Source organism: Limulus polyphemus, unplaced genomic scaffold (assembly GCF_000517525.1).
Source record: "Limulus polyphemus unplaced genomic scaffold, Limulus_polyphemus-2.1.2 Scaffold82, whole genome shotgun sequence".
Classification (NCBI taxonomy): domain Eukaryota; kingdom Metazoa; phylum Arthropoda; class Merostomata; order Xiphosura; family Limulidae; genus Limulus; species Limulus polyphemus.
In genome coordinates, this window is record NW_013665692.1 from 517,145 (window position 1) to 527,343 (window position 10,199).

A 10,199-nucleotide genomic window follows, 5' to 3' on the forward strand; every position below is an offset into this window, starting at 1 on the left:
GGTAATGAAGAAAAACTTTAATACAAGTTTAACATGACAGCAAATGTACAACGTTTCGACATTTGCTGTCATGTTAAACTTGTATTAAAGTATATATCTCATTACCCATTTAAGCCGTCTCCAGCCATTATTAGTCTCAAAGTGGGTTCCTCGTCATCGAATTTAAATGTAACATATATTCATTAGTAAAATTATGATAGGAACAGAAAGTTGGAGTTTCTAAGCTTGTTTAATAATAATGAAATTGATTATTAAAAACAAATAACTACAATTGCAGTAAGCCCTATACTATCGCGCCCAGGGAAGGTGGAGAGAGGGTGGTGTCATCAAAGATGAAGACGTCATAGTTTCAAAAGTTGCCACCAGAGGGTGTGTTCTTAGGGACGCGTTGCTAGGCCGCCATGACAAGCGACTATTATGTCATAGTTCAACAAAGTATCACCAGAGGGCGCAAATAACTTATGGATGGCTGAATAGTTCGATACCAAACAGGCGGCTATAATGGATGATTACATAACTGTTCATAGCTTCTTTCAGACAATGTTCTGTAAGACACTTAATGTTTCACAAATCTATATAACCAATAATCGCCCTACAGCTAAATATAATAAATTAATGAGTTACTGATTACTAATATATAAAATACCACAACTTTCAGATTGGCCCCTATCACGGAACATACATACAAATTTCTACATGTCGTATATAAACTATGAACAGTTTAGAAATATATTCCATACTTTCACAAGTTTTGTGTGTGGTTGGAGGTGATCAATGGTTATTCAGAAAATGGACAGATACAGTAAGTCAGTAATTAATTATTTTATTACAGATGTTAAAATATGTAAAATAATGATTTAATATAATCAAATCTAGACGTTGATGACTTGTAGAAGTACTGGCACAGTATATTTGTTAAAACCCTACGGTAATAATGGTAATTAAGTCCACTTTTGTAAAACACGAAATAAAGTAAAATGTGTAAAATATTTTGTCACAAATGTGTAGAATTTTTGTTGCATAATTAACGTTTTATTGACGATCTAAATTGTTGTTTGAAGTCAAATTAGTAATAGTATAAGTTTTAATTATTGTATGATATTACCCTTTTTAGGGCGATTTAAACCTATAGTCTTGTATTGTATGCATCAGATTGAGTAAGATATAGTCCTTTTAGGACAGGAAATGTAATAATTCAGTGCTGAAAATCTTTATTCACTTGATTGAGCAAGTTTTAATTATCATATTGTCTTTGTATCACTAATTAATAATAAGGAAATGTAATGTTCTTTTTAGGATGAATTAATTATAGTGTTAGTGTTAAGCGTCCTTTTTCAGGATTTGATTTAATTATAAATTATTTAATGAATTAGTTATAAATGATTTAATTAATTAGTGTTAAGCATCCTTTTTAGGACGAATTTATTAACTAATGAATTAGTTTTATGCATCTTTTTTTATGACGAATTAATTAATTAGAGATCAATTATATTCTTGTTTATACATGTATTGTATGAGTCATGGCTGCCTAGAAACATGTCTTCTACTTTGTGGTAGGATGATTTGATTATTAATTAATTAACTAATGAATTAGCGTTCTTTTTATGGCGATTTAATCAACTATCGAATTAGTTATTACTTATATTCTTATTGAGACATGTATTGTATGAATCATGGCTGCCTAGAAACACGTTCTCTACATTGTGGTCGGATGATTTAATTATTAATTAATTAACTAATGAACTAGCATTCACTGTCCTTTTTAGGATAAAGTAATTAATTTGTGTTAAGCTTCCCCTTTAGAGTGATTTAATTAATCAATGATTAATTATCGACATTATGAGACATTTATTGCATAAGTCATGGCTGTCTGTCATGGCGGCCTAGAAACACGTTCTCTACTTTGTGGTACTATTATGTAATCATCCATTATAGCCGCCTGTCTAGTATCGAACTATAATTTCAGCCCTCCATAACTGGTGACACTTTCTTGAACTATGACATAATGGCCGACTGTCATGGCGGCCTAGCAACGCGCCCTAAACGACACGCCTCTGGTGGTAACTTTTGGAACTATGATGTCTTCAATCAATCAGCGTGAAGTGGCATCCTTTGGGCGCGATAGTGTAGGGCTTACTACATACAAATGATACAATATGGACCCATTCAAAACCTAACATTTCACTGATTACAGCCTTAAAAAAGAAACTCGATATTTATATACTATATTAGACATATCTAAAGCACTGTCTTTAAATAACAAGCTATTTCTGTATTCATGACTAGCTAGAGAAACTCTTAACCGAAATTAACGCTATTCTCGTAAAAAAATAAAAAACAGAAACAAGTATTAAATGTGTCGCTTAAAAATGATTCGTTCAAATACAAATTATTGTTATGTTATCAAATTTACACTAAAAACAAAGAACAATTTGAGAAACTTCTTAAAGGTACTAAATGATACCATTAAATTCTCATTGTTACTTATGAAAATGGATTTGATATGTGTTATTATGCTTATTTCAGCGAATCATTTAACGCTAAAGATATTTATTTATCCTGTGTTAGGTGTTGTATCGAAATTATAATATGTTAAAAAACAATATTTTTATTCTATGGTCTCTAGGTTTGTTTATTGTGGAGCAGAAGATGTATCTCCTACTTCAGTTCAAATGGCATTAGAGCTGTTTGCTGCTTCCAAGAAATACAACATTCATAAACTGTCCACCATCTGCCTTTGCTACTTGTATGATCACGTGACAGAAAAGAATGTTCTTGAAGTACTGACTTACTTGAAGCTGCTCTTTGCTACTAACAGTTACGATGACGAACAGAACCTGCAGAACGAACTTTTTCTTAAATGCTTTACTCTCATAGACGTTTACGCTGAGTTCGTGCTGTCCACCAGTGATTTCGATAATCTAGACTCAGACATTGTGATGGACATCGTCATTCGAGACACTCTTCAGGTAAAGTCCGAGGTTACAGTTTTTAAAGCTTTGATTCGCTGGGCTTGCCAAGAAGCTAAACGCCAGAAAATAGAGCTCAATTCGATGAACAAGCGCGCCACTTTAGGAAAGCTCTTATACTGCTGTAGATATTTGGTAATGAGTATGCAGGAATTTTGTGGTGGGCCAGCTATGTCTGGAGTACTTACTGACGAAGAGAAGGACATCCTGATAGCACATCTTAACGGGGATTCTTCTATTCCTCTTCCTGAACAGTTAAGTGACCGGAAATTGGCGATCAAGCGGTGTGAACTATCTGTCCAGTTAACCAATCCCCCTCCTCCTCTGAAAGGTACCACCAGGAACAGTCCAGACTCTCAATCATCTTGTCCAGTAAAGAACAAGAAGAAATGTAAAAAGCTGCTTAAAGGACTGGAAAGCATTTTAATTCATGTTATCCAGCTGTTGGACTGAATATATCGTTTTCTAAACTTCGCGGTGAACTTGCTCTAGCGTCTGTTTAATAAGTTGTTCCTTTTTTGGTATTCTTTATTAGGTCTTATATAATTAAGTTTGCTCACATATATGACCACATGTTTATTTTGAAACTATGTATTGTGTTTGTACCAGCACCTATAATAGACCACAAAGGGTTCAACTGAAAATGTAAATTTATCAAATGTTTGTTTGTTGCTGCAGCAAGATATAGGCAATAAGATATGACTGTAGTTCGTCATATGATATTGATATTGTCTTCATTAAGATATAAAAACAATAACTTATATGCAATTGCAGTATATTACACATTTAATTAAATATTTATTCAAGCACTGTAAAAATTAATTTTTTGTTTACCTTTCATCATTCAAAGCTTATTTTACACTCGTACGTCCATAATATATTGCTATTTTTGCCCTGAAAGCGATGTGATTTTGTAACAAGTTTAAGTATACGGGCTTCACATTATGGAACTTAAAAAAATTACCTACTTTTTATTACAAAAAAAAAAAACTTACAAGAGCTAACTTTAATTATTAGTTATAGAAATAAGACGACTTTGCTTATTTATGGACAATCAGCTTGTCCATCTTCATTAATGAACCCTTTTTTGATTGATATGCTTAAGTAGTCGAGCATGGCGGAGGGCTTTCCGTGCGTGTACTGTGAATCTGCGTATTCATGGTTCACGGCCCTTTATTGCAGAAATGTCATTCGAACATTTAGACATGGGTGTATTATAACACTAAAATTGTCGGTCAAGTCAAACAAGAGTAGCTCATTGGATGGTTGTGGATGCTGTTCATTTGCTGCCTTCTTTGTCAATGCTAATCAGTTCAAAACCAGGGACGGCTATGCTTAAATAACCATTGTGTAATTTTCTGCGAAGATTCTAGAAAAACAAAAACAAGAATATCCTCAAACCATTGATCCCTTTCTCTTCTTCTTAGCTTCCATTGAAGTAATCGCCATTAAAACCTTGCTGTTTCACTTTCCACCACATTCTCTGTTGTAATGTTACTACTCTAAAATAATCGTTTTCATGACCGTATTTTCTAACAGATTATCTACTTACCTCGATATATGCCAAATTTATCACTTCTTCTAAGGTACTGCAGAAACAACTTGTTATGATCTTCCTTTGTAGCCACATACTTCGAAGTCTTCCTGTCTCTAACAGTCCATAATCTTCACCGTTAATGGTTTGCACTCATGCTTTGAAACAGGCCAGATTGCTAGTTTCAATCTTTTCATTTTTGCCACTTTATGTTTGCCACTTTTTCGTAGGAAGAGAGAATGTGGAATGCATTTAAATTCATGAGATACCTGCGCCTAATCTCTTAACGTTATCACATTCTGTTGTGACCCTAGATCTAACAATTAATTGTCCAGTGTTTCGTTGCAAATCATAATTTTCTTAGGGTCATTTTGCTTCCTAACTAGGCGCTTATCTAGTACATCAACTGATAATATTTAGATATTTAGAAAGAAATGGAATTTCTTTTTTTCTCGCACATATATACTAGAAGTAGTCTACCGATTAACGTGCTGGGCTGTACAGAAATGATACAAAGTTCGAACCTTGATATCATTAAGTACTTTTTGTCCTTTCAGCTTTTGGGCGTTAAAGCTGTGACTGTCTAACCCGTTATTCAATTAAGAATATTAAGAGTAGCTGCATAGGTGGTGGGTGCTGTCTATTAATGTTTCTTCATCTGGTCACCATATCTAGATTAAAGATGGCTATGTATAGATCTCGGGGGTGTTTTAGCTGTCCGTTTGCCCATGTGTCCACATAAGGTTCCATTCAAGTTGGATAAACCAAATACGCATATATTGGTTACGAGTAAATTGCAGCCGATTTGTAATCATGTTAATAGCTCAATATCTGTTTACTGCTAAAGAATAATATGATTCAAGATAGGTGGGGTGCAACATTTATCAAAAGGTTTTGACCAATTTACTGTAATCAATTTAACGCATTTACCAATGGATAAACATGTGACTTAAAACTTAATAATAATTAAGCAGAAAATATAATTTTCTTTTAATTTTTTGTTGTAAAATTACTATTTAAAGTGCATTTACTGACTGTCAATAGTTTGAAACCATTCATATTTGTATTTGTAAATTGACTTTGTTTAGAACTTATAATGGAAAATTAACTCTCGAACTGATACAGAAAAGCATAACATGTGTATTTATATGGTGTGATATTTTTGATGTTCTGTACTTGTAGCGGCGGGAAGGTTACTTAATTTCTATTCTAGTCAGTAAGTTAACCTTTGTTCTATAAAATTTGATTACAGCATTGTGGGATGATACTTTATAGTGACCTGATACTGTGATGTTCATATAGCTGCTGTGGTATGTATTAAGTCAATAGTAGAGGATATATATCGGCTTGTTTACTTCATATATATCGATGGCACTGGAGTTAAAAATATTTTTTGATTAACCTATAAGAACGATGTGTTACTCATTGTTGTAAATTGTGCGACATTGAAAATTATATAGTATATTTCTTATTTCGTGAAATGGGGAAAAATATTCACCCCGTATATATGCAAATTGCACTTACTTCAGTCTTAATAAAAAACTCCATTGATCTTTGGTATGCTAGTTAAACATGTCCACACGAACTTGTTTCAACGTAACTAGGATTAATTCAGAAGATGGATGAGTTTTTCAGTTCTAGTGGAAGTTAAGTGTCATGCTGGCTAAGTGAGAACAGTAACAAAGTGGCTCCACACTATCCAGAAGATCGAAGATGGTGTAACTCCACCAGTCTCCTGGTTTGTAGTTTTAAGAAATTCATGCTTTCCTGTTAGCAGAGAGTAGTCTCAACCTTTTCATTAACGTACACGGAAATAGCTGAAAGACACTAACACCAGACGCTAAGATTCAACATTCCTTGAATTTAAGATGTACTTTTTTGTACTGAATATGATATGAAAGAGAAATATGCTAAAGATGAATGAGAATTAACCAAGGGCACAGGAAACGTGGCTAGGGATCTTAAACATCTCATCTAGTGTGTGAAGTATGTTGTGTAAGAATAAGAACGATTCAAGTAAGAACTTTTCAGACTATAAAGTTTCCAGTTAGTTTTGGAATATGGATGGTGATGTGAAGCTACTTCGATCTGCTTGGTCACCATCTTACTATTTGTATGGGTGACATATATATTTAAAAAATATATGTACATTTTGTGAAACTCGGCTCAATGATATAGGGTTTGGTGCCACTACAGGTTAGTTTGCGCATCTACGGTCGAGCTTGGATTTGTTGATTAATTATCGACACGAGAAGATTCAATTACTACAGCAATTAAGTCTCAACTGAAAACAGTAACCGTTAATCGTAATACATTAATATTAGACAAAAGTAATTCGGTTTTACTTTATTTTTGTCTACATATGCTGTTTCAAAACAGAACTATGTTAATATACCAAGTAGCATATCTTTAAGGGAACCTATTTTGTGAGATATATGCCAATAACAGAAAGGAGAGAATGTTTTTGTTCTAAACTTCCAAAGCACGTTTGTTTTAATTTGAAGTTTGAAGTATATTTGCATATAAACATTGAAGTACACAAAACTGAATGTCGTATGTATACACGAATTCGATTTTTATCTATCGATAAAGGTTTTTTGAATCTAATATAAGTCTTATTTGTTAGTATGTATATTGACTTGATAGATACATTTGTAAAGAAATATATATACATTTGTTTTTTTTAAAGGAAAAAATTTAACATAAGCTCAATAATTACATAGATCTAGAAATTCACATATTCATCTACGTTTTAGATTCTATCTGATATTTGTTGATTATAGTGGTTGTTGAGGTAAAAACATACTTTTGCATTTATTCATCATTTGCATTCACACTGCTTGTATTCAGTTTCAGTATTGTTTAACTACGTTTAAACATGCTCTATGTGTATTTAAAAGTGGTGAATAAAACGCCTGGAAATCTAGTTTCCCCCCTTCTTGTATAAAGTTATTACATCAAATGCTGTTTTTGTTTCAATCGTCTGCTGTTGAGAACATCTGTTTCTTCTGAGTAGTTAAGATTCACAATTTTTATTCATAAGCCCATCACTACCTACATAATCAACAAAATGTTATTATTGCTATAAAATTTACCAAGTTTGTGTATTTTCAGCTATTATGCCCAAAATTGTGAAAAATTGCTGAGAAGAATAGAAAGCTAAAATTAACAGCTACTCTAAAAATTTTACATGATATTTTTGAATTTATAAAGGAACTTAAAAATGTTATAAGTGAGACAAAACATATATATGAAGGTGAAACAATTAGCTAAAACGAAAATGGTACGTCTTCGGCTTTATAAAGGGATATGCGAAACTAAAACGAAGATAAAAATAGAAACTGAAGAAACAGTTTTAGTTTGTTTTAAAATGTGAAATGAATTTTATTACGAAACGTTTGTACGTACTAATAATCATCCATATTATGGAACTTACACAATGTTGTTTGAAAACTCATACCTATAATATTTAAGAATGACCTTTCTATACATGAAACTTAATTTACACCTGGCAGGAATAGAAATTTCTAACATGAAGTGTAAGAAGATAAACAATAAATCTACATTATCCATAACATTACAATATTATTAACACCAAAGAAATAAGTATTTTAAGTAAAATGCTATTTACTTGTACCATTTTTGGTACTTATTTCAATGCTAGTAAGGTGAATAAACAGAGGATAAAAGTTTATATATTTAATGTAAAAGAGATAACTTATGAGAAAGAAGAGTCCAATTGAAAATAGGATCACCATGGTAAAACAAAACAACATGTTTAATCTTCGAAAGTTTCGGAATTTGCACATTCCACAATCGGCTTTCTAAAATGTGTTCATACAACATACTTATGATGTATATATATATATACAAACTGTACAAGTGTTAATATGAAAGAAAAAAATGATGCAAAATATACAGAGGGGAAGAAATAAGTATATTTTACAAATATTACGAATACAATTTAATAAAATAAATATATCAAAACAAGGAGGGATGAAAAGAACTGAGATTATTATTTAGCTCTTTTTTACATTTTTGTTTACACTCCAACTATTCTTTTGGCAGAAGATAGATGAATTTGAAGATGCTCAAAGTTTTCGTTGGAAGTGACAACATTCAACTTTCTATATTTTGACGTTTGAATAGCAATACAGATGCTGGATATATTATACTAAAACGATTTTGGAGTCTCACCACGTCGTTATGCTTCATGCTGTACTTGATAACTGTACATCTTCACAATAGCTCTGCAGCACAGTTTCCATTACAGAAGGATCCTTCGTAAGGGTGTTATGTTCAAAGCCCACCACTCATCCCTGCTTGATTTCCATAATCGATATGGTATACAAAGTCCACTCTTTCCCAATGCCCATTTTAACAGTCCGATCACACAGAAATTCTTTGTTGCTGCATTTTCTGCGACTTTACTGCTATGCCTACGTATTGAATAGCATGAACTCCCGTTTCATTCTCCAATTGCTTGAAACATGTGACAGTTGAATAGATATGTAGTATCTTGTATACACGTGGCTTGTGTTTCTTGTTTTTTTCAGATAAAGAAGAACCTTCTTGTTTTTGTTGCCTGGGCCACGTGACACCTTTGCCATTGACCTTTATGTTCGTAAATTCTTATATGTTACAAGAACAAACACTGTGCTTACCACGGCTGTGGATACAACTTGTTGCAGGTCTATTTCTGAATGGTCTAGATGGCCCCAGTTGATTCATATTTCTTTGTTTACCAATGACACTATGTACTAGGGGTATCTCCGTCTTGGAAATCCTAAATTACCAATCTGTACACAGATTGTTACAGACTTTTTCAAAAGTGATCAATTTTTAGTGACATTATATTACTGACACAGCAGAAAAGAATGTTGAAATGTAGTTCTGCTCCATGCCGTTGCACTACAGCTTTATATTGGTTATGGTTTTTGCATATTGAAAATCTCTTAATTAACACATATTCAACTCTCTGACTGTATGCATTTTTGGTATAATGTAATCTATTTCATTTTTCTATCAAAAGAAAGAAAAAATTAACTGGAACATTATTTTTGAATGAAATAAATTTTTATACTGTGATAAGATAATGGATTATTAGATAATAAGAAAGTTAATATTTATGGCAAAATAAAGGAAACTTTAAATATTATTACAATTGTTAATAAATAAATGAACGTTTAACCTTTAGAACTTTTATTAATTAATGGTTTTTAACACGCCATAAGCTAGTTATATATTTCGAAAAATGACAAGCAAAGTTTAAGATGGTAAATTTGCCTTTCTTATTCAAGAATATTTACGTCTGCATATTTCTTCCAAAAATGCATTTTCAAAGGATCTTCTTTTTAAATAAATTTTTTGTATTTCTTCTACAAGAACGAATAATCCAATTATGGATTATTATATAATGTTTTATTTAAAGAAAGCTGAAAAAATAATATTTTAATGTATTAAATTTCGACCAAATTCAAATTTCTTTATGTTCCAACACAACTTTTAAATCGTTCTGCCCTATAATGAAAGGATTACCTATTACAATTTTCAAACTTTAGAGTTTAATTTTGGATAGTATAGGTGAAAATAAGTGTCAATTTGATGAGAAATACATTTGTTCAACAAAGCTAATTAACTTCGATGTTCGGAAGTCGATACAATCTATATTTACCAAACTTCAAGTGGTCCGGCAT

At 32.1% G+C, this 10,199-nt stretch overlaps 1 protein-coding gene across 2 annotated transcripts in view; it reads left to right on the forward strand.

The window, feature by feature from the left end:
* Window positions 1-7,429, forward strand: part of LOC106467667 (BTB/POZ domain-containing protein 2-like) — a 48,629-nt gene extending 41,200 nt beyond the window's left edge. For both annotated transcript variants that reach the window (XM_022396593.1, XM_022396599.1), the window contains exon 3: window positions 2,627-7,429. In XM_022396593.1, the coding sequence (XP_022252301.1) occupies window positions 2,627-3,422 (796 nt within the window). In that variant the 3' untranslated portion in view covers window positions 3,423-7,429. The remainder of the gene's footprint in view (window positions 1-2,626) is intronic.
* The last annotated feature ends 2,770 nt before the right edge of the window (window positions 7,430-10,199 follow it).